This window comes from Platichthys flesus, chromosome 7 (assembly GCF_949316205.1).
Source record: "Platichthys flesus chromosome 7, fPlaFle2.1, whole genome shotgun sequence".
Lineage (NCBI taxonomy): Eukaryota > Metazoa > Chordata > Actinopteri > Pleuronectiformes > Pleuronectidae > Platichthys > Platichthys flesus.
The window spans coordinates 12,705,861-12,732,023 of record NC_084951.1 but is presented as its reverse complement, the minus strand read 5'-3'; the positions used below and the strand labels follow the sequence as shown (position 1 = coordinate 12,732,023).

Genomic DNA, 26,163 nt, shown 5'->3' with positions numbered 1-26,163 from the left:
CCTCCCTCCCTCCCTCCCCCCTGTGTCTCCAGGATACAGCAGGGAGGGGCTGAACCTTTGTGATGCTGCTGCCAGGGCCCACACCCACTCCAAATCCGTGATGGGATATCTCAGAGGGGGGAAGTAGGTTAGCATCAGGCACCATTTGGAGAGGGCCTCCATGTGACGCTATAATCCTTTTGTGTCCTGGCTAATCCAGTGCAGTATGTTGTTGAGTCTGTTTGTGTGCTGGGAGAGATGCTGCAGGGCTGGTGTGCCCTCTAGTGGTGATCAGGTGGAACCACAACAGCCTTTGTTCTCTCATCACTAGTACAGAAAGGGGACACCTCGATCGCATTGCTCCCATTCAAGGCAGAATCAAAGTGATGGGGCACGTGATACTTCTGCAACCACCTGACACCCACCACTTGCACGATATAAGCTGACGTCATCGTCAGGTAGGAGTTCAGGTCCTGACCTTCCCAGCTCAACAGTGCCAGAGTCCTCAGGCTGCTCCGTAATAAGGACAGCTGCAAACTGTGATAAATAGAATAGAGAAAAATCTGTCAGAAATTATTTTGTAGAATCAAGTACAAGTGAAGCATACAAATGTGTATGAAGTAAATGTAACTAGAACATATCTCTGCCAAGGACCTAACAAATTCATAGATATCAGTCCCTTATATATGCCTGATTTTCTTCATTGAGATCCAGGAGTTAATCCCCTGGACAATGATGCAAATATTGAAAATCTCTTAATTAGTCCACAGTGGGTTCTCCCCTGAGCCATACTGCATCTTTCCACCAGTGTATGTAGTCTGTCGTGTTTGTGTCATGCAGCTAACAAACAAGAACCAATGAAAACACAAACTCCTGAGTGGGTTATTGTTAGGGTAATAGTTAGGGAATAGCCTTTACTTATGCTTTGTAACAACATTGTTTGTCCCTATTGTCAGGTTGACTGGCATAAATTTACAGGAGGGGACTTGGCTTGGTGCTTGTGGGCTGCACGTCACACTTCGATCACTAGATGGCGACCTACACAAACTGGAGGAGTCAACACACACTATGTTGCTGTCGATAGAGCCACAATGGAGTTTCACCCTCTTTATTTAGTGGGACAAAAAATTCCAACAGCGGGTTTGTTGTTATGCTGTAGGGATAGACTGTGTCGACCTCTGACCCCTGTGGAATCATAAAGGTGATTAAAACCTGAGGAAAGGGTGAGTTTGTTTGCAAATAATTGTTTTGATATGTAATAGTAGTGATATATATATATATATACATATATATCAAACTGAACAAACTGATCAACTAGTCCCCCTATTGGCGGGAGGACCATTTGACACAAATAATACAAATGTTATTATTACTATTATATTCTGAGTCAAACATTACTATTGATAAGTAATTTTATTGTTGTTTTTTTTTTCATCAAATTATGTTAAATTTCATGTGGAATATCCCATAGTACTTACTCATTATTATTACTACTGCCACTAGTTGAGTGTTAGTTTACCGTCTCAAAATTCTTGATTATATTTTCTTTATTTCATTTCTTCTGTTTCTTCCAGTTCACTTTATATTTTTATTTTCACTTGTAGTACACTTTTATATTGTTTCTTCTCTGTAACTCTTACTTGTACTGGTCGCGTTATTTGCTACAATAATTGTCTTTGGAATTAATAAAGTATTTTCCTCATCTCTGCTGTGTTTTGAAGTAAAATGTGCATTCTGAGAATGAGCCCCGTTGTGTTTCGGCGTAGTGTAGCGTACTTGCATATCTATCGCCGCTGACAATGTCGACCTGTGACCACCGAGCTCAGCTCAACATGAGCGTCTCGGCTCCAGAACGGCGGAGCGCAGGTCGACGATGGTTCCCACCATGGCACTTTCTGCCCCGGGTCCGGGGACTTTCCCCTGGGCGGGGAGAGGAGAAACCGGTTCTCTGTTGGTAGCCCAGAGTGCAAGTCTTCGGAATGCCCGGATGCAAACATGGCGACGCTGCGAATAAGTAGCGGGAGTTTGACCACTCTCTTTCTATCAGGGTGTTATCGTATACTTTTTTGACTTTGCAGTGTAACGCGAAGATTATGAAATGGGAGCTTTGCTCAGTAAAACACGGTGTCGACCTCCAAATATCTTCTTTGTTGTTTCCGTTGTTTCTGCTGGTTCTTGAACTAAATGAATGCAGTGAAGGCTCATGGGAAAACTTAAAGGTATACTAGCCAAATAAATGGCTACCACGGACGGTTGGTTTTACAGATCCTGTTTGTTCACACAGTACAGAGGCACGTTGTATTCACGGAAGTAAACTGTTTCCTATGTTTCTCTTTCTGTGTGTGTTACGAGATAAACCATAACAAGCACAATCCAATCTTTGTTAGAGCTGGCCTTCGGGGAGCTAGAGAAAGGAAACCTTCCCTTCTTTGAAGAAAACCTGACAGAGTTACACTATTAAGTTTTATTTGTCATGTGAAAGTTGACCCAGGATGAACAGTTCAATGAAAGCTGTTGGACAGGAGGACACCACTCGGCTCAGCAGTGCAATACTTAAATTAAAATAAAATACAATACACATCCAAGACTATATACATTCAAAGCTGCAGTGTGACATTTGTTGCAAATGAAGTAACAAATTTAACTGTTTGGAGTGTGTGTAAAAAGTTATCGCAGTCTTCTCTGGAATATTTACTCGGGTCAAACGAGGAGGCTGTGGGCTGTACCAGAAGAGTTTATTCTGCTTTGTCCATCTGAACATTCAAGAGTTTCCAGCAGCTTTTTATGTGTCTCACATGTTCAATTCCAAAGGTGAAAATCTGCTCACAAAACCCACCTCAGTGGCTACAGGCTTGCTTGGACTTCTAAAAGAAGAAAGTGGGGATGAGTGCAAAGTTGTGTAAATGCGACGTAATTACTTTCCAATAGTGCTGAAAATTGTCTCTCACTAGGATATTATACAAGTTATTAAGATAGGTTTTTCCGGTTCTCAGTGCAATAAGTGAATAAAAAACTATGTCACATGCACGATGTGGAAATTACACTCAAAATGAAGAACAAGAGTGGGAGCCCAGGGTGGAGGAATAATTAAATACCTGAAGTAAAAGTCACAATTCCAAAAGTAGATAAATGCTCAACCTTGTTTATAATCTTGCCAACAAGTAAAAGAGACTAAATTGCTTGTAGCTGTGTATGTGCGTGGTTGTTTTTTTTCTGGAGAGCAGCTTTCAGACACGAACTGAACTCAGGATATTCTCTTGAAATTGTGCAGAGGGGCTGTGTGCAAAAAAAGCTCATTTCAGTGTCAGCTGCTAAGGACATATTTAGATTTTTTCCTGCCAACCCTGCGGTAAAAATACCTGAGTTGAGCCCATGTGAGACTGTAACAGTGTAATTCACAATATAAATGTCCTTTCTATGTCCCAGCTTCAGAAGTGACTCATCTCTCTTAGTGCCGTTCATCTGTTTTTCATCATCAACACAAGCTCTTTCCCTTTCTTATCTACTTTCTTTCTGGCTCCATCCATCACATTTTCCTTCCTTATCTTACGTCATTTTCTATTGGCTCTTGATTTGCTTTCATTTATTTTTAGCTTGACTCTTTTGACTGCTTCTCATTGTTCTTGTGTTGCTTTTTGTTATCCCTGCAGCTTCCCTCTCACTTACAGTCGTCTTGTATCTGGGATCTCATTTCACTGACTGCTTCAATCTCTGATTTCACCTTTTGATCCTGTCATCTTTTCCCCTTAAGTCTTCGTCTCTGTTCCAGGAAGGGAGGCTGTTGTGCAGTCTCCGTTTCCCTGGTCAACCTCTTAATTACTCTCCTTGTTAAAGTTTGTTAGAATACGCAGGAAACATTTCTCTCAGTGTTTTGTTTTTCATTCTTTTTATTTCGTATTATCTTTCGATTTCATCTTCCTTCGTTCTTCCATCCATTGTTTTTCTGAAAATACAGTTCCCTTATTTCATTATGGTGTTCGGCGTCATAAATGAGAAAAGACTAACTAAGATTAATGTTAATCACTGTTTAAGATGTTGAGTGCAAAACATAGATCAGGACCACAGACTGTAAATAAAGATGGATGACATGACAGCTCCCAAAAGTGAGGACAGAGTGTTCCCATAACCACCTGGTAGTCGTCCAGCTACATGTCCAGTCTATGATGTGGACACAGAAACCCCATGTTGTTATATCAAATCATGGAGTTGCAGTAATATAATGCTATGCTACCATTCCTCTCTGCAGACCTCCAAAAATATACTCGGTAAAAAAGAAAATCAAATGTAATGTATTTTGTTTTTGTTTTTCCTTAGTAATAAAACAGAAGTCAGGTGCAAAATCAAAGAAAACATAAAGACACAAATGATATGGGGGAACAAGGCAAAGCAGACCCACAATGTCTGTCGTCTTTTGGGGGAACAATTTGTGTTATTTGAAATGAAATCATGTGTGTATGTTTCTGTGTGTGGGCGGGCTGGAGAGTTGCGCAGTGGTTAAATTGTGTTGCCTCACAGCAAAGAGGGCTCTTGATTCCAATCTCAGTCTGGGGCATTTGTTGTCTCTGCCTTCTCCAGCTCCAATTGAACCTTGAAGACTCTAAATTAACTTTAAATATTAATGTAAGCTTCATTGTTTCTCTTTGTGTGTTGGCCCTGCGGTACACTGGTGACCTGTCCAGGGTGCACCCCGCCTCTGGGACAATGTCAGCTGGGATGCACCCAGCACCCTTCAAGGGATAAGCAGCATAAATAATACATGGGTGGATTTCTTTGTGGACCTCACTTTGTGTGCAGCGACATTGTCATGCTGAAACAGGGGAAAAAAACAGCCACAATCCACACATTTTATGGTGAACTTGTTATAACGGATTGTTAAAAGAGGCTGCTGCTGGTTTTCCCTGCTGAATCTACATATGCTGTATATGCCATTCAAATTGCATGCACTAGCCTCACCCCACACACACCCTTTCATTCCATAGGGTTTCCATCTCCCCATTTTCCATTCCCTCACTTTCCTCTCCTCTCCCTGACTTTTTGGTCCTTCTTTTCATGGAGCCAATTTACCCTCTCTCCACTCTTCAAACAACATCCACCTCCTGTTGCCGCCACCCACCGATATTCCACTCTGTTTCATATTTCTTTTCATCAGTCCTTTCATCACGGCCTCCTCCACCGAAATATCATGCATATTCCTCCGTTAATGCCCCTCTGCCTCTGCAGGATGATGACACTGCAAGATGTATTTTACCTCCTCCTGCTCTGTGTCTTCACGACTTCCATAAAATCACGTTTTAGTGTCGTAATCCTTTACCTGTCCTCTTTTTTCACTATTTCGGCTTCACATCCTCCTGAACCTCTCCATTACTCTTGCTATTTTCTGTTTTCTCGTGAGACTATCCATATAATGATTCATCATATAATTAATGAACTGTGATCTACTCTTATTTTCAGTAAATAAACCAAAATACCCAAGGCTTGTTATTGAGTGAAATGAAGCTTGTAAGGCAGGGAAGCATATTTCACTGCAGCTTTTATTGTTTATACTTTTTTGTATCCACTTGGCTAGAAAGTAATTTAGAGACCTAATAAAATAGCTGCATTAAACTTGAGACAGCCAGTAAAATCAAATGATGTGCGGTTGTTCCACTGCACTGACGCACTATTTTTAATTCACATTTTCTTATCTGCATTAAAACCCAGAATCCCTCACTGCTTATCACCAGGTGCATGTCAGCCCGCATCACGTCTGGTTTTATTCAGTTCTGCACCATTAAAGGGAAAACGTCTCCACAAGCTCGACAGTTGTCGTTTGTGAGCCGATGCGCTCCTCCGCTCATGTTGGCGTCATCTGCTGCTCGAAACCGAAGTGTGGCCAACGAAAGCAGGCAGCCGAGCCCATCTGATAAGAACGGATAAAATGCCTCTCGATTCCGGAAATATATTTTGTGCCACAGGCCGTCAGTAATCCCTCCTTGATCAACTGTCACTGAGCTGTCCTGGAAAATGCTAGAAGACATGTAACTCTACCCTTCGCTGCATTCTCTGAATCTGAATCCTCCACTCCTCTTCCTCCCTCCTCCTCCATCCATCCTCCTGTTCAGGGTTTCGGCTCGGGTTTGCTTCCCTTCACTGTCGATGTGCTCTGACAGTTGACCCTGATTTTCCTCTGCCGGCATGTCCCTGACTCTTCACACACTATTTCTTCTCTCCCCTCCTTTTCCACATTTCTTCTCCTTGCATCTCCAACAATGACTACACCTACTCCTCCTTAATCACATACAAGCACAAACACATGCACATAAGCTCCTAATTGATCAAGCAGCAGTGACGTCCCCAATGGCCTCCATTTACAGCCAATTCATCTGCAACGTATTGACTGACTCGTCTTCTCTTGTTACATTTTCCAGCATCTGCATAATCTGCCGTGAAAATAATTGATGCTCTGTTCAATTCAAACTAGATATTGTTACAAGAAGACATAATGGGATCAACATATTGTATTGATGCTAACTTTTTTTTTATGCAGGACCCAATTTGATGTTTTATATATAGACATTCACATTGGAACAAATATCTGTCCCTAGAGAAATCATTCTGTCAACAGCAGCAGGGAAGGATTAGGGTCTGAGAATCTATTTCCATGAGAGGCTTCAGGTATTACAGGCCTTCTTTTAAGTGAACTTTAAATTGTTACTTTGACTTTACTTAAATGGAGGTGTGAATGGATATTTATCTGTATGTTGGCCCTGTGGAGTGCTGGCGACCGGATGTATCCGGATGAACATTAAAGATAATAGATCGACAGTTTAAGATGCTGGGAAATCATATGCACCCTGATGTTTATACATTATGACCAAATATTGTTTGTGATTATGAGCTGTCAGCTGCTGCTGCAGTTGAAACTTTGACAATAAAGTTTCCTTGAAAGAGCTGTTTCATGTTGTGTGTCTGAGGAGGAAGCACCGACTGGCTTTGAAGAGGGGAGAGCAGCTATAATTGCTCCACATTCACCACAAGGTGGGTTTGAAATCGCTCCATTTTCTTTTTCAAAAGCTGTTTCCCAGAGGTTCCAGCAGCTAATATCATGAGCTTCTATAAGGTACTTTATGTCTGTCAGTACTATTCAGTGAAGTAGAAGAAAATAATTTCTATAATTGTTCTTCTGCTGTTTGACATTGGATTCTGATACAATTTAAATCTGGTATTTTGCAGCAGTATAAAAAGCTGGGACTCAAATGAGAAGTTATTATTTACTCCTGCTGCTGAAATGAACCTATAACCCTGAAAACACAAACACAATACTTAATTTACTTGTCGATATATGGGCCACTTCACTCTGCTTTCACCGTAATTTACACACTTCACAAGCATTTGACTCAAGGAGACAACATGTACTGCATATTTCCATGTCATCAATGTGTCATGAACTTTATTTCATGCCAGAAAACAATCATAACATCCAAATAACCACTGTATATTATTCATAAAAGAAAAGAAACAAAGGATGAACACAACCATTCATCTCTTTATCAGGCTTCATAAACTATCATACTGTACATTTACCAGTGTTCTACAACAGTTACTGACATCTCATAGCTTTTGTTATCTACTGTACACGATCTTTACTCAAATTACATCTTATATCGCTACACATTAAACAGTTTCTGCTTCTTTTCTGTACTCAAAATATAAACCTCTATGTGTGTGTACGGTGTGCGGTTTAACTCTTCTGATTACACTCTGCTAATGTAAAATAATGGCTTTTTGAGTTTTATGTATAGAGTAACGTTACAGGAGAACTGCGCAGTTATTTGGTTAATTATTTTCTGGCTACACTCCAGTCCAACTCTTAGCTTAATAAAACAGTTGATTCTACATTTTCAATAGACAATCTACAATAAACATCTGTTTGTCACAATAAGGTCCATGTTTCTTCTTTTTTCTAAAGTGCAAAAGTGTCACACGGATGATACAAGTTACTACTACTCATTTATTCACTTGGTTCCAACTAACGGACACCTGGCAGCGGAGCTTTGAAGAGGACAACAAAGCACATAGCCACAGAGAGAATGAGGGAGGCTGCAGGTGAACCCTGCCACTACATCTGTTTTTGTTTGTACTGAAGAATGAGTGACGGATAGTGAAGGATGGACAGATCAGTTGTTCTTCACATGTTTCTATTATTGTTTCATTGACGTTATATCTACTCTAAGATGCACATAGGAGAAATAAATCATCACCGAGGAATACGAAAGCATGCAAATATTTTTGATCTTTTTTAATTTCTTGTGTGTCTATTTTATCGGGAGCAAGAAATGTGCAAATACAGAGGGGAAAAAACACTGGGAAGAGACCCTGGTCACTGAATGAAAATATTGCAGTGCCTCCTCTTTCTAATCCAAGGTTTTCGTTGGTTTCACACTTTTACCTCAGAGCATGGCTTTGCAAAAACAATCCTGGTCATGACACAAGGTAAAAGTAGATATCGAGGACCAAAAAGAAAAAATTCAATTGCTTTAATGATGTTGAATAACAGCTGCTCCGCTCTGTCAGTTGTTGTTCATAATCCACCAAGAGGCTGTGAACATGAAAGAAAATGTATGTCATTTTTTTTATGTTATTTTCTAGAGACATATCAATCACAATTCGTTTATATATTCCATGGGAATGATAATCCCAGATGACAAAGGGGAAGGTGTTACACCGTGTTACACAGATTTGCACAGCGGTAAAGGTAGGTATTGCATGGTATAAATATTATGTAAGTCGGATGTTGAGGTATATGCAATAAAATTAATTTTTACACGGGCCCTGGTATTCTATAATCTATTGACACAATTCCACTGAAATTACTGTGGAGTTTTTGTGTATGAAAGAGTTCAGTTAGAGATGACTGTTAAAAGGTTTAAAGGTCTGATCTCTACCTGGGAGGAGCATGGTGGAGATCATCTCCGGATCCTCCAGTGAGTCGATAATGCAGCGCTGGAAAGTCTTGCTGATGGACGACTGCAGGTAGCTGAGTGGAAACAGGGATGGAAAGCGTGAGACTGCTGTTTGCCCCCAAGCAAGGAAAATAATGTGTCAAAGAGAACCTGCGGGCTCAGTGGGACCGTTTGGTTCATGCACTGATATTCTCAGAATCTGTTTTTCTTGGTTTAATACGCCACGAGACCCCGTGTGATCCTACCTCATCCAGGAGAGACGATCCTGCCAAAATTCATACATGATGAAGCATGATCTGTCTGGCAGGTTCTGGACTGAAACGCTGAAAATAAAAACACAGAGGGAGAGAGAGAGAGAGTAAGAGAGAGAGAGGGGGAGGGAAGGAAGGGTCATGGTGCATGTTTGGGAAAATTGAAACTATTGGAAGTGGCTGCTTGAAAATCAAAGAGAGCTCCCGGGGACAAACAAAGGCACCGAGGCACATAAAGGGACGTACTGCAGGTTGTTTAGCTGGCTGTTGGTGGCGCCTGTGTAGATTTTGAGAGCCTGCTGAACCTGCTCCACGTCGCTCTCCTTCACAGACATTTGCCTCTGAACCAGAAGAATGTTCTACAGCAGAGAGAGAGAAACACAATTACTGGGTACCTTGTCAAACTCGGCAGAGCGTGCACCTCTGCCAGGGCCCAATAGTCCCCTGAGATATCAGGTCCCTAAATGGGCCTGATCTCTCGCTATATGTTAAAGAAAGTGAACATTATTTATTATTGGACCTGATCCGACTCCGCACCAAAATTCAACGGATTCTTCCCTGACTCACAACAAATCCTTCCAGCAAATTTAGATGAAATCAATTTAGTTGTTTTTGTGCAATCATGCTTACAAACAAACAGGATTGAAAAAATAACCTCACTGGTGGAGGTTATAATGTCAATTGCAGATATAAAATCGTTAAAAATTCACATATAATGCATTAAAACATTTAATTGACAAATACACACTGATGAATTTTTATTTAGGTGACTCACCGAATTGTACGTCCCTGCTAACGTGTCCTCTTTGAGAGGCTCAAGATGTGGACTCTGAAAACGGGGCATAAATATTTCAGTCAGACATGAGCAGAACAAGAAAGAGAAGTGAAGTGAATCCAGCAGAGGCGCAGAATGGCCTCTGGTTACAGTCTGCCGCAAGGCATTAGCTCTCACAAAGGAAGTGATCACCCTCACTCAGACTGTGCTGCTCATTCCTCTCTACACGGCCACGATAAGAAATGGCAATTATTAGTGCATTAGCTGGTTTGTTGATATGTAACCTTGGAAAAAGCCTCTTCTGTAATATCAGATGGATTTTATTAAAGTTCCAACTGGGTTTAATCTCAACAGCAACACCTATATGTCATTCTTCAAACGTGTGGGCGAAATGCTTCAAGATCCCAGACTGATGCATCAGTATCTGCATGCATATGTTACTCATTACATTTAATAACAGGCATTGTTCGCTGAAACCTCTTCTTTGAGTGTAGAGCAATGCAGATTTGCGCTTTCTGTAAATCATACGTTGTCCGATACGTCGCATAAACAGGAAAAACGCAAAAGTCACAATACAACTACAAAAGCCTCCACAGCGGCACCATGTTACGTACTGTGGTCAAGTGAGTCATCGATTGTTAAAACCCAGTAACAAAGTCGTTGCTTGATGCTTGTCTATTTGTGGTATTGAGGTATTGGTGCATGGACCGGCCCAAAAGGGGGAAGGCACCTGTACCGTATCACCACAAATAGACAAGCATCACATTTAACGTGGTGGCTATTTTCTCCTCATTTTCACAAACGAATTCTCATTCAAAAACACAATGTATCTCCATGCCCATAGTTGATCACTTCTGTTGTGGTTGTGTTTCCGTTGTGTGGCTTTATGTTTACAATCACGTTTTCTGGTAATCTGCTCGTATGAGACGTCTTGGCCATCGTTAAATCCTCTCTCTCTGACAACATGGTAGCTCTGACAACAGAGCAAGCACTGTACATCTGCACAAACAGAGTAAAGCTCCTACAGTCTGCTTGACATTTCCGCCTGTGACAGCTGAGCCTCTGTAGTTAAACCTGATCTTTGCAAAGAGCAATTCTGCCTCATGAGCGAAACCTTCTGGCTGCCATTTCCACTCAAACAAACTAGATTTCGTACAAACCTCACACTCCAGTTTGTCTATGAGTTCCTCCAGCTGGTTGATCTGGGAGCCCCAGTGGTTGTCCGGCTCCACACTGACCCCTGAACCCAGAAACAAGATATGAGCCAACAACAAAAACAGGAGGGCTCCAGTGTCTTTTCAAACGTTTGCACTTTACTTTTCCAGTATCTTCATTTCCGTGTAACCTTGCTGTGTACCTGTGGTGAGCATGCCAGAGTAGGGGTCAGTAGGAGAGAGACACATGTTCTTTTGGATGCGGCGGCCCGGGCGCTTGGCCACCCTCTGGATGGGCAGGTCCTGGGGCGTCTTCAGTGTCCTCTTCCCTGTGCAGCCTTGGTCATGAACAGCCTCCATCGCACAGTCCAGGGACGACTGCAGGGACTGTAGCTGGGTGGTGGTCTCCCTCAGGAGGAAGCGCGTCACAAACTGACCCAGCACTGATGAGCCCTGATACTCCTGTAGAGGATCAATGAAGGAAAATGACTGACCAAGAAGTACATACAAAATTCTTCTATTAGGTCCTAGAAATCTTTCTGGCTTCTATTTGTAGGATTATTATTTTTAATTGCAGTAATTTGACGAAAGGAGCAGAGTTGAAATAAAAGTATTACCACCTTCCCCATTTAAACAGTCCAAACATGCATGGTGATTGCATGTCACAGTTAGTGGATGCAAAAAACAAAAGGTGATAATGATGTAGTCAGATAGCTGGAAAGAGCTTTTATAATAATGTATTGATGCCTGGTCCTGGTTTTCAAGGACCTTTCTCTGCTTCAGTGTAACAGCTTGTGTGTGTTTTTTTCACTCCACATAAACACAGCTCTGCCATCTCAGTAGCTGTGGACAATGGAGCCTATGATCCTCACCAGCTTCCTATGGTGCAAATAAATTCACAGTTTTTCTTGACATTGGTTCACATTGGTTGGGGAGAAAATGAAAAGGAGAAGTTTGAAAAATGACCATTGAGCGTAAAGGAATCCTTGGTTCTAAGTGTCTTGTTTTCTCAGCAGCAGAGACCAGACACTAATACACGAGTGATGTAACTCAGTCCTTTTCTCAATTCCCCCCTTTCCAGAGACAGAGCAGCTGTGGCAACACAGAGGATATTTTCTGTTTATATCAGGGCACCAAACCACGGAGAAGATCCATTTAAGACATTACGAAGGCTTAATAAACCAGAGTCAGTGGAAAACCTGGACTAATATGTTTGAATTGGACAATTAAGGCTGATATCAGGATGACAAAATATCCAACCTCAGGCTGAGGCTCAACCCGAAACCATTACGTATGAGATGTTGGAAGGCAGGGATGACACTATGGTAGCCCAGAGGATCAAGTTTCAGAAAACAAAACAACCTTTCGATTGAATTTTTTGGGGGATTGTGATTGAAATAACTCGGAGTCTCAAGCATGCTGTCTTGGACATGATGTCATAATATTTGGAAAGCATATCGAAAAAATATATCACATGAAAGTCTTTAGTTTAATACAAGATTCATGTGTAGCCAACGGTAACAATAGGAGTTGAACAACACAACACTTGCTCGTCCTCCATTGAAACAAGATTGAACACAGAAATAACAATTAGACATAGAAATGAAATACAAATAAAGGTCGATTTCAAACCAAATAAATATTTAAAGCGTGTTGAGAGGAAAAAGCTAAGAAGCCAGTCACCGCGGGCGCATCCTCATATTCCTCTAAAGATCTCAACCCATTCTTCCATTCTTACAAAACGTAAAAAATGTGTGCACCTGGGACTTGGGTTCTGTCCAATCACAGACAAGACAAGTATTATCCATATTTCCTTAATCTGAAATATATGTTCTCGAAGTGAAATGTTGTGTTTTCAGCCCTCAGGGCTACCGTATATATCTAAGGGGAAAGTACAAGAAAGAATGAAAAGGGAGATAATGTCAAAGTAGATGGATGAACAGAGAAAAGAAGATAACAATGCAGAGAGGGAAAGTATGTGTCCGACTAAATTATGGTCTGAATTAAAAAGAGGGATATAAATTGAAAGAGGAAGAGACGAGAGCAGCTGAGAAATGAAAACAGATATGAGTTTGTGATGCAGTTTTGTTGAGGTAATCTGACGTCAGATCAGATCGATCTATTCTCTCCTCTCAGTAAAACCCACTCGGTGCACTGCAGTGAAAATAAGTCACTGCAGTGAAACAGGCTCATTATAGGACTGCGTCCACACACGTATCTGTTCACAGCCTGCGCCCCATGTTTGTTAGCTGGCTGAACATGGAGGGTTATGTAAGCGCCAATAAAGACGGAGCTGAGCTATCGATTGTGTCTTAGTGGAAGTTCTCTCATGATCTGAACTCTTTGTTTTCCCCTTCAACAGCAGGAGGGCTCTCTGCATGTCTTTAAGCCCTGCAGCATCTCATAGTTTACAGTTCTGCTCAGCTAAGCAGAACAAACATTTCAAATCACTCTGATTAGCATGTTTCACAATCTAAGGGTGAACATCCGATGAGAATTTGTGTCTCATTGACTGAAAATACAAGTTTTTTTTCTTTATTTAATTCTAGAGCCTTTTCATAAATAAATGTTCCCTCTTTAAATACATTTAAAGAGGAACATATTTAAAACCATGGGTCTAAGAACTTTAATACATTTGAAAAATCATACTGGATAGTGTTTTAATGTGAAAAGCAAATCATTCTTCCACACCCTTTGTGATGTATGTGATCTTGTGAAGAGGAAAAACACTCAAGTGTTAACAGCAGTGAAAACATGTTATATATTGCTAGAGGGAGTCTTATTCCTATGTGAGGTGATTTATGCTTGAATGTGCATATTATGGTAATCATGTGTTCCAACACATGTTACACAACATACCAGGACATTTTCAGGTCAATATTGAAATTATGTCCATCTACTGTATAGGGACCAGAAAGTTATGATAATATCTCAACACAGTTAATCGATTAGTTGGACGATCTATCAGATTAGTTGGTCAAATTACATAAAAACTATTTAGAAAGGTATTTTTAGCTCAATGTTTTCCTTGGTTCATGTCATCATCCATGTAACGTGTTAAATTCCTCTGCATGTTTCATCAGTGAAGAGAGAGACAGCTAGAGTCGGTCCTCTGAGAGAGTTTCAAACTGACAGATGATGCAAAAACAAATAAAGCCTGCTCGGAGGCCTGAAAGATACTGACTCTGAAAATTGTTGAAGTGATTTTAAGACTGCTCGTCATCGCTTTTGAAATGTCCTGACATTAAAAAATTCAACACAGTGCCAAGAAGAAATCGCTCACCTCTTTAGTTTTGTCCATGGCCTTCAAAATGGCCACGTTCAGCTTTTCCAGAGCAGAGAGGACGTTGACATATTCTCCCAGATGTGGACTGAAGTACTCTGGAGGAGAAAACACGTTAAGCACCTTCAACGGGGCTGATGTGACCAGCACACTGGTCCGTGGTGTTTTCCCACAAGAGGGAAGTGAATCAATACTGACACTAATGGCATCAAATAGAATTAAAGCTGTTTGGCCCACGCCATAATTACATCTTAAATACTGAGTCACTGAGATGCTTGGGCTTGAGCTACGGTCATCATCAGGCAGCTGAAGCTCAATGGAAAAGTTAAACCCATGAAACCTTGTACTGTGAAGTTTGGCGTGATATTGACTGAACACTAAATAAGATGATGCATGAATGACATATAATTACCTGAGAGTTTGTCTATGTCCAGGTTCCTGTGAAGAAGGATGGCAATGGAAAGAGGAGAGAGAGAGTTACTGTAGTTAAGAACATAAGATGACAGAAATACACATAGCCTCCTCCAGACAGGGTTGGGTGTTTTGTCTTTTTGAAGACTAAGAGGGACAGAGATATTGAAATAAGTGCTGGAATTCCCTGACTGAGGAAATATGGCAGCCTGAGTCAGTAGCTTCCCTTTATATCAAAGCTTAAAACACACTTTTCTCATAACACAATCCCCAATTTAACATAATTCTACTTTTTATCATTGTAATAAGAAAAACAAAAAAATGTGTAATGATTCTGGTGATCATCTGACTTTTCATCTGTCACTTTTGAGAGAAAATTCTTATTTGGTTTATTATTATTTGTATGACCAAACATTGTCCTGAGCTGTACTAACTATCAGGCTAACACAATAAAATGAGGTAGTCTAGATTAGCGCTGTAAACATTGTACCTGTTTAAAATCAGCACGGTAACTTTAATATTGTGATGATGTAAACATTAGCACAGTAGGATGAAGTATACTGAGTTGACTTTACTGGACATTGTATACTTATTTTCAGTAATTTCATTTGTACGTTTAGCGTTAATATATAATTTTAATGATTTAATGCACTTCAATTTTTGAAGTTGAAAACGTGCAAATTAAGTTGAGCGATATATTAAAAGGGCAGAGATAAAGCTCCAATAACTAAGTTTTAGAACTTCAGCCAAGGAATTTTATCAACCTTAGTTTGTTTGTCTATTTTCAGGATTCTGTAAAAAATAATGGACAGATTATCACAATACTTTGTGGAAGGATACAGATTAGGTCAGATAAGCTCTACTTGATCTCAATGCATGTTCATTCAATGTAGTGATAAAGTGGCCAGAGATATGTGATCTCATCGTGCCCTTCACTGTGATTGGTTGTTACATCAGCGATGGGCAGAATGACATCACAACATTTCACTGCACTGTTGTATAGAGACACATATATGCTGTGCTGCCAAATGTTCATTATCATTATAATTGTCATCCGATGGCACAGGCAAATGTTGACATATTTGAAAATCTAATTCTGCTCATCAGTGTATAAACACTGTGCTGCAAAGTCCTTCATGTCAGAATTGAGGCTCTCTCTGCAATATTGACATAATCTCCACTGAAGTGAAGTGTTGTCGTCTCCGAGCCAGGCAGCAGGAGAGCAGGAGGAGCCGCAGATGGCTGCAGAGTTGGACGACGTCCAAACCGAAGATGAGCTTACTCTGTCTGCTTCCTGTCGATGGAGTAGTACAGCTCCTGCATCTGCTCGTCAGTGAGGATACCATCAGTGAAGTAAGACTGGAACTCCTCCAAGGACAGCTTCCCGTCGTCTGAAAGGAGACACACCCGTTAAAATGATACCCCACCAAACCCCGAGACCTTTTTATCACCTTAATGAAGAGTCTATCAATTATTCAACACGATGGGACGAGGCTCGTACGGATTCAGGATCCTATGCAGACAAAGGTACTGCTGCAAATGAAAGTATCAGTGCACCAATCAGCTTTGTCATGAAATCTTCTCTTTATTTGTGATTAGTTATTTGTGATACACCCTTTCATTATCTTTACACCTTTTTCAGGGTAGTGAGGGGAGCCAGAAGACATTGGACGAGAGGCGGGGTGCGCCCTGGACAGGTCGCCCTGTGTATCACAGGGTCAACAGAGACAAACTACTGTTCACCCCCACATTCTGAAGTCTCCAGTCCATCTAAAACCAATCGGCATGTCTTTGGACTGTGGGAGGAAGCCAGAGAAAACCCACGCAGAAGGGGACAACATGCAAACCTTGCTGTTAGACGACAGTGCTAACCCCTGCACCACCACATACAGATGATTTGAGCTTTAACCAATTATAATTTCCTCCATGGCAGCAATAGAAAAAGGCTTCATTAACGTGAACATTGTCTTCCTTTGAGAAGCAGTGTCAGGGACAGTTTGTTGCAGCGCTCGCGGCGTACTGATGAAATTGGGAACATGCAGTGTCTGAAGGCTGAGCAGTCACAGCTGAGCTCCCTTTAACACAGCAACTTCGGATGATAATGAGATCTCATCAGCTTTGGTCTGTAAGCACTGAAACCTTTGGAGACTCGGATCTCAGATTCCTGCCAGCCCTCAATGCTCTGGCTGATGGAAGCCTGAGCCAAGAGGAAATCATCCGTGAGCTGGTAAGAACACACTGTGGACGGCTCCAGACATGATGCAGTTTGCAGCAAAGGATTTGTTTAAAGGCTCAGTGTGTAGAGTTTAGTGACATCTAGTGGTGAAGTTCAATGTTGCAGCTGAATACCCCTCACCTCACCCTCCCCTTCCACACTTTCACCTAAATCTTACACACTGAATCCTTTAAACCTTTCAAATTTTGGTATAGAGATTTGGTATAGTCTGCACGTAAAAATTAATATTAAAGTATTTTGCATTTGTCGAGGTCTGGCTAAAATAAACCTCGGCTGGAATTATGAAGCTGTTAGAGGAGGCAGAATCATAATTCCTCTCTCCAACTATACCGTGTGAAATGAATTGTCTGTCCACATGGTGTAGGAGTAAACACGGTCTGTTGCACCTCTGACTCATTCTGCAGCCTTCTCCATCAAAGCTGCCTTGTTGTAGATTCACACCAATTTGGACATCCTGCAAACAAGTCACAGTGCACAAACAGCTCAGATGGCTCATTGTGAAAGTGTCCACTGTTTCTCAGAGAGCGAAGCTGCAGTGGTACAAGGGGTTGTCTCGAAAGCTGGAGGACAGCGGTCTGTCCGGCATGGGGAGGATTTGTTGCAGATTTCATCATCGAAATAGAATGTGCAGAAATAAGCACTGGAGGAGAAACATTGTGTTTATTATAGAAAGTGTTATTCAATATTATTCAATCAGTGCGACCCCGTCCTGAAGAAACTAAAACATTGGCCGGGTTCGATAACAATACGTTGCCTCGGAGCATGCTGGGAAGCTGAGCTCTTGAAAAAAAATGAAGTACATATTATTAAATGAAACAAGTATGTTTAAAAAAAAATTAAACTAGGAGTAAGTAGAAAAACGAATTAAATTAAGATTAGTATATATTTTGGAATAAATATTAAATTAATAATAATGATTCAAGTAGACACATTGTTTGCATTCATAATGAATTAGAGTGAACTCTTTACCTCAATTTAGCTAAAACTCATGGGGGCAGAGCGTCTGTTCTTTAATCTATTCATTGATCATTAAGTGGATTCCTGGATCAGCAATCATTTTTACTATCAATTTCACTTTTAATTTCTCAAGCAAATTTTAATCATTTTCTTTCATTTTTAAAAGCTGATTAAAAAAGTTTTTATTAAATGCCAATTACAAGTCTTTTTCTCCTTGTGAACAATGCAGAAACGGGAAGATACAACGTGATTTGTCAACTTTACTGCTGCTCTAAGACAAAATTGATGTTGTAGAATTATGTGAGGAAAGAACTGGTTAATGTCCTCAGCATTCAGCTCTCACACAGTCAGATCTTATTAGAAAACATTCACGTTTTGCTGTAATTTATCCCGAGATCCGTGACTAACAACTGCCTGTTCAACACCTCTGTGGGAAAATCTTGTTATTTGCTCAGACGGGTGATAAATCAGTGTCTCCCGACAGACACAAGGCAGCTAATTGTCTCATTTCACACGGAGCAAAACCGCAGATCGAACTGTGACTTGAAATGAAAAGGTCCCCCTGTAGTGAAGTTCGTATCTTTCCAGGAACATATATCCTTGAGGGAATCAAAAACTAAAACTGCTAAAACAAAAGCAGCAACAATAACCCATGAAGTCCTGCGGCGCAGCGCAGAGATAAAAGCAGACTGAAGAGTAAACATTGAAATCAAATTATGAGTTATTAATCAGTGTTGTTCTGAACTTCCTGTACGAAGTCTGGGTGTCAAAAATGTTTGGACTAGATTTGCAAAAACTGATTGACGGAAAATAACTAGATATCTATATTGTGATGATCAATTATTCATTTCTTGTGTTTCAGCTTGTCACAGTTAGAGGTTTAATAGTCACTTTGTCGTTTCTTACAGTTTCTTAATATGTTTGATTTGAAAATAAAAGCAAACTTAAAACACGAGCTTCTCGAAATAAAGACAGAACATAAACTGGTTGTCTAAAACATGTCATTGGAACAAAATAATAGGTGCGGTCAACTTAAAATGATGAATTAAAATAACTAAATACAATTTTATTTATTTATTTTAGTGAAGTTAACTTTAATGAAGCAGACAGGCCCTCAATAAAAAAGTCACATAACTAAATAAGCCTACAGTACTGCGCATTAGAGTGTGGATACTTGAGCCTGTCAGGACCAGACAAACCTTTTTAAACAAATCAATGTGGGGTTCATTCACATTGGCTGGACTATCCTTGATTATCTATTCTATTATACTATCAGTTCATAATTTCTTTGATTTTCAGCTTTTCCAGGGTGAGTGATAGTTTATTTTTCCTAAATAACACTATGTCGATTATGTTTCAAAAATACAAGCAAATTAAAAAACATCCACGTGAGCTTCTCGAAATAGAGACCAAACACTGTACCACTAATGAAGAGATTTTTTATGCTTTAACTGATAAAAGAGATCTGAATCCCGATGACTGATCGACCATCCAGAGCTGCAGCTCTTTTCTTCGTCTCTGCATCCTGAGAGGATTCTTCTGCGCTCCACACTCCTCTCTGCTGCAGCGCTGAATACAGCATTAATTAAACAGACTGCAAGTGAACAGACTAGTGGAGGGGAGACCTCACATTGATAGTCATCTTCTTCTATCTAGAGGCTTAATGCAAAAGCACATTTTGCACTGATTTGCCACCTTTATAAAACATCCTCCCCGTGCTTTGTATCAGTTTGTTATCATCACATTAACGACTCATCAATGCATGATACTGACTCGACTTCTTCCCAGGAGTCCTTGTAGATTGCTGCAGATCGTGGATCGTGATGGTGGTGGCAGCTGATCGTAGTTTAAAATTACAACCAGATTGCTTAAACATACAAAATGCCTACTCACATATACTATTAGTGGGAGTACCTCATTACAATAGTCATTACTGCTCATTGCCGGCAGACATTTTATCCTGAATATACTTCAAACATTGACACAGCTCTCCATTTATGTTCGACTTTGGCTTTTCTTATGAACGTTGTAAATATTATTGTGTTGATGAACTCTGATGAACATGGCATCTATTGGAATTCTGTCTGTCCTCGGAGAGGGATCGCTCACATGTGACTCTCTCTGAGGTTCGACATGTTTATTTTTTTAAGAGGGAGATTTTGGTAGATTTCCCTCAAACTCGTGTGGGGTTAAGGGCAGAGGGTGCAGCACCTTGTAAAACCCTAGATGAAGCAAAATGTGATTGTGAAAATGAGATATACAAATAAAATAGGATAGGTTAAAATATTAGCAGCTTGTTTATTTTTTAAATACAATAAGAACGAATCCATAATGATGATATTTAACGTTCAGGTTTTAAAACGAAAGGAGTCAGCGGGCGTGACAAATCATTTCTTCACTTCACTGCTGGTGTTAAGAGGTCAGCTCACATGATAATATTCTGATTGTCCCCTGAGGGCGATTCTGTGACTAATCGAACACTGCAGCCCCCCCCCCCCCCCCCCCCTCCCATCAAAGCTCATTTATCTCAAAAGACAAGTTGCTGACTTATCATGACTCTGAGTGGATTTTCCTAATGACACATCTAAGACAAAATGAGATACCATTGATCACACCTTTCTGTTTCATCTTGTCACATCGTGAATCCACGTGTTCATCTCTGTGCTCAATGTGCAGCAACATAAATGATATGGAAATGAATCTCAGCACGAGGCTGCTGTCAAAAAGAAAAAAAAAGGTTCTGATCTTTACTTTTCTTGCATGAAAACAATTTTTTTATTAAAAACTCCTCATTACATTAGGTTGGTAGGCAGCCCTCATTATGTGGTAAGTCTGCAGCGCTCCAGGCGTATCATGGCAGCCCACTCGCTGCTGATTGGAAGGAGGCCCTCTCCTCACGGGTGCACGACTCAGTGAGTTTGTGAAGAGGACGAGGAGCAAACAGAGCTCGGCTGCAAATTAAAGATAACTACACTGAACGTACGACTGAGTTCTCCTCATGTGCATTCCTTCCACAAAGAGGGAAAGATGAAAGCGGCGGGGTTGAAGAACACATGAAAAATGCATTTAATATAAGCACAACGTGTGTTAAAATGTCACAACTTTGTCATTATGTTTTACTGCTTATCCACAAAACGCGTCACCTGAGACGAGACAGAAAAGTCCTTTACTTCTATCACACTTCCGTAACAACAGCCCAAAAGAAAACACATCTCTTCCCACAGTCTCTTCAATAATTCAACTGCAGGATTTTTTTTATATCTAAATATCTTGACACGAGCTGTGAGCCACCCCAACCAACCTCTGCACATTGCAGCACATGTTCTTATGTAACAGATTCCCACTCCTACATAAGAAATTTATCGCAGTCGAGTACATATAGTCTATACGTGCATTAATAACCTCCCTCTTTCGCATTTAACACTCCATTAAATCGAGATGCGGCGCATGAATACAAAATTGAGAGCAAAAACATTTCCCTGTTTGCCAGGGCTGCTTTTCATTAAGAGCTGGATGCTCCATGTGTTTTTCCTAGAAGACCTTGGGTGTCTTTTGAAGTAAAGAGGGGATTTGAATGTAACACAGTAACACATTAATCAGACGTAATAGTGTCACGTTTGCAGGGGGAATGCATAAAAATCACATCGGGTGCACATGTGTTTTCAAGTAGCACCTGAGGCCACATCTAATGAATAGCAACGTTATTTCTACCGCTAAATTGTGTATGCATGTCTTGTGTGATATTTCGTGGAGAGTTCATCCTGCAAACTCCAGCCACATCACAATGCCCCCAAAATACACAGCTGCCCCTGACCTTGGTTATTTGACTCCTTCCTGTGTGGATTTCTCAGGGATGACAACAAAACAGAAAGATAAGATCCAGCTGGGTCACGTCAATCCCCTCAGAGCTGAAACAGACCGCCTGTCTGAGCACAGCCATCAAAGTGCCTGGTTTTACTCTGCATCTCATTGTTGTGTCTTGTTTTTTTGTGTGCAGCTGAGACTTAATGTGCCGCATAATGCCCAATTAGCTGTGCATTTTGTTTACTCACCATTTTTGTCTGCCCGGCGGAATATCTGCAATTAAAGAAGATGATGTTTAGATTTTTTGCTCTGGGGTATTTGCACTAAAGTCACAATAAACTGGACAAATTAAAAACATAAACTCTATATACGATTTTGAGCAATTACAATGAAATACAGTGTCTTCGTGCACTTGCAAAAGCTTGCAAATGTGTAGTTATATAAAAGAGATCAAATACAAAACACATGCCAATTAAATGTTTTTTATTGGAGCAGTGGTGTGAGCTAACCAAAACATTTCATTTTCATACATTTCTTTTTATTTATCCACAGGACAACATTAGGAGGGGCTGCAGTTTCCACATTTCAAGATCGAAGGAGACCTGACATGAGAAATCTCAGGAAATGAGACGATGACATTTGAGTGCAGCAGGAGAAGCTTAGAATCTTAGGATTGTGCCCCTTTAAGATATATTTTTACGCAGTTTTGAGCAAAAGCAACGGTGCTTTTCTTGTTCTTTCATTTAAAGGTTCACTGTGTCAAATTTAGTGACTACTAGTGGTGAAGTTAGATGCTGCAGCTGAATACCCCTCGACTTAGCCTCCCCTTCCAAACATTAAAGGGAACCTGTGGTAGCCTGAGTTGTCAAAAAAAACTCAAAAGGTGTTTAGTTTGTCCAGTTAGGGCTACTGTAAAAAACATGGCGGCCCCCGTAGAGAGGACCTACTCCCGATGTAAATATAAGGTATTTTAATATAAAGGGCCCATTCTTTGGGAAGTAAAACTACATTTTGTACAATTTAGATGAAACACATTTTTATATAACATTTCTGCCAATAGATCCCTTTCAACTAAATCTTACACAGTGAACCTTTAAGCAGTGAACACAGCAATAAAAGCATTAATCAACCTCCACGCAATGTAACACCGAACCTGTGAGAAGTCACCGTTTGTGGAGCGTGAGGTGTCGCGTGTAAGATCAGAGTGGCACCTCATTCTTTTCATATTTCTGCTCCATCACCAATCACGTGTGGACAGTGAGAGTCCAGTGGCAGGTTGATTAATGAGTGGAGCGGTGCACTCACATCCAGCTGTCACCTCTAAAGCACATCTGTGTGTGAAGACCTGAACACACTCTGCTTTACATCCATCATCCACTCTAGACATCTGAGACTCCCAGAAAATCCATTCCAGTGAGAATAGCTCTGAACAAATATACACCACACAAAAGATGGTATGGCATTTTGAAATAACCTGTAAAGGATGTATAAGGTCTAATTCAGAGTAGACTTAAAGGAGCATTTGCAAATCAGGCATATATGCTTCAATATATAGTGCACAGATTTTAACAGTTTTTTTTGTCAAGGAGACTCACTGTGAAAGTCTGAATTCATTGACACTATTACTGTGACGTGTAAACAGTTTAATGAGAATTTTATTTGAAAAGAATAAATGGACTACACAGCTCAAGTGTCATTGAATAGTTGGGTCCCAAAGGGTTGTCACAAAGATATATTCGCTATTGAATTGAAAGTAGTTGAAAATTAGACTTTTAACTGTAATTCTTAAATGCTAACAGTCAGTAGTAATTAAACTAGGACCAATTACATCTATAAAAAAACAATAGTGTGTTGTCAGTGACAAAAGTATGACTCAGACAGCTGAAGTAATAGAAATCAGTACTTAAATGAGTGTGTAAGTGAGGATAGCCTATGATAAAGGCTTTATATGATGGTACTTATGAATGTAAAATTAATCTTAAGTCAATTTAGTCTAACAGATTTAACCTCATCATCTTTTCAAAACCTTTCTTTGGCATCTCTGTGTCTGCGGCTCCTTGCTAACCCTTGGTTCTCAACAATCTCTGTGAGATAATAAATGATTGGTGCTGAAGTATTGATCAGGTCCGAAACACATGTTGTGCATAGAAGGTTAACTGAGATCTAATTCATTTTGTTGTGAAAGGTCTAAAACAAATAAACATCCAGCGTGGTCTTGATGTGATGAGCACGGATCACAGCTTCTGAACGCAGGGGACGGGATTGAACCTGGAAGCTGAGCCGTAAATTCTCCTCTAAACTGTAGAAGGGCTGATGTGGGCATCCTGTCACTCAACAAAATGTGGGAAACAAAATGAGAGCGAATAAACATCCGCCCTGGAGAAAACCTGAGGAGCGGTGATTTACTGGCCTTCACTTCTCCTTTGAACTGCTAAGTGAGAGGCCGGGGGAAGTCCATGGAGGTGCTTTCATCCCACAGAGCTGATGAAGATCTTCTAAGAGCAATATTAGTTAAATGCCGTGCTGCTCGGGCCTCGGCTGTATAAGTCCTATATCAGCCGGTCCCCTGGGCCAGTAATATGCCACACTGGGTCCTGCTGATCACCATGAAACTACGGCACAGAGGAGTTTCCCACACTGCGAGGACATGTCCAGCATCTCAGCTACACCAAACAGCACTGAATGACAACACAGCTTCCCGTCAGCCTCTGGAGATCATTATCTCAGAATCGGCAGCAAAATGACTCTCGGGGACGGAAAAGCTTTAACAGCCTTCGCACGGCAGCGAAACCACTTAGAGACTTTATCTAATTTCATGAAGAGACAAACGGTGAGAGCCGGAAAAGAAAAACACAGAATATTTTAATCAAGTCATGAGTGAGCAGTTCTGATATTTGTCAGAAGGAAAGAAGCAGAATTTTACAGGAAGAAATTGGAGCACATGAGGATTATTTATTTGCCAGGAAGAGTACAATTATAGATAGAACAGATTATAGTGGAATGGTGCTTTAGTGAGATCACAAAAGACTAAATCTCATTCATGAGAAATGCAGCATTGGGCTGGAGAGAACGGATGCTAACTGCAGCAATTTGGTTTAAATGCATTTAGCATCGGTTCTCTCCAGCCCAATGCTGCATTTCTCATGAATGAGAGTCTGACGTTCTCTTTGCTGGCCACTAATCTACCTGAAGGGTAATATCATCATATACCTACATATAGTTAGATACAATATTGCATGCACACATTAGTAGCTATGTGGAAGTACTGTATGTTAATACAGCTGAGTGTTTGATCCAACCCTCTATGCAATATCCTGATTAAATAATTCAAACTGTAACATCGTTCTATTTTTTATGTTTATGAAGGGGAGGCTGCTCATTAGTAATATACTGGACACCATCTCATGTTTTATTCACGTGTCATCATCCAGGGCACACGACCAATGTCATGACCCTAATTATCATATGAGAGAAAAATGCAAGAGAGAATCAGAAGCGTGTGCGTGTCAGACGACGGGCACGTCTTTTGTTGTTCACGCACGGACAGTCACTCACCTTTCTTTCATAATAGGGCTACTGTACATCATGCGTCCAGGTCAACCATTCATGGAATAAGAGCAGAATGAAGGACGCTCGTGGGGATACTCGTGCGTAAAATGAACCACATTTCTAAACCGTGCGGCGCAATGGAAATAAAAAGACAACAGTGTGACGGCTGAAGCTGTAACAGTACAGACTTACATCATGGAACATAGAGGCGCCTTGGTTCTGGTTGTGGTCCAGCTCCTGCTGCCTCCTCAAGCGTTCGTGCTTTGCAGATTGGAGACACATGGTGATCATCTCTGTGCACGCCAGCATGGTTGCTTCTTTCGATGAGATCCCTAAATGTCAGATCGTGTCCCCGGGTAGCGTTGTCCTTGTCAGGGTGGACGGAGGATGTTGGTGTTGAGGCTGTTGGTGCTGTGATCCAGTGAGGATGAGACAGATCCCTGATGCTGATGCTGCTTCCCCCCCTCTCTCTCTCTCTGCTGCTCGATGCCCAACGTCAACCGACAGCTCCGCCTCTACACGAGCAGCAGGAGCAGCAGCAGTGGAACAAGAAGATCCTGTGGAATGCACCATCTGCTGGCGAAGACGCACACACACACACAAACATACAGTGTAGGACAAACAGTTTAGAGGCTGGATGACAGAGGGTGCGTTTGTATTATCTGAAGTGTCATTTTAATACTTCTCTGACAATTCATTACTCCCATTATTTTCCCATGAGCTTATTAAAAAAGATATGTATTGAATTTTCCAATAAACGAAGCAGATAACAGGGGAAACAAAGGGATATAAAAGTCAGCTAAAAATGTCCAGTTAATTTAT

General features: G+C 40.8%; 1 protein-coding gene across 1 annotated transcript; it reads right to left on the bottom strand.

Annotated features, from left to right (window-relative positions):
- Positions 1–7,368: 7,368 nt before the first annotated feature.
- LOC133957416 (N-terminal EF-hand calcium-binding protein 1-like) lies at positions 7,369–25,820 on the bottom strand. The gene is made up of 12 exons (XM_062392977.1): positions 25,534–25,820; positions 22,041–22,065; positions 16,078–16,186; positions 14,797–14,822; positions 14,385–14,482; positions 11,305–11,563; positions 11,108–11,187; positions 9,948–10,001; positions 9,419–9,531; positions 9,167–9,244; positions 8,904–8,995; positions 7,369–8,557 (listed from the first exon to the last, which is right to left on the bottom strand). The coding sequence occupies exons 1-12, from the start codon at positions 25,648–25,650 to the stop codon at positions 8,529–8,531; spliced, it is 1,080 nt and encodes a 359-aa protein (XP_062248961.1). The 5' UTR covers positions 25,651–25,820; the 3' UTR covers positions 7,369–8,528.
- Between the last annotated feature and the right edge of the window lie 343 nt (positions 25,821–26,163).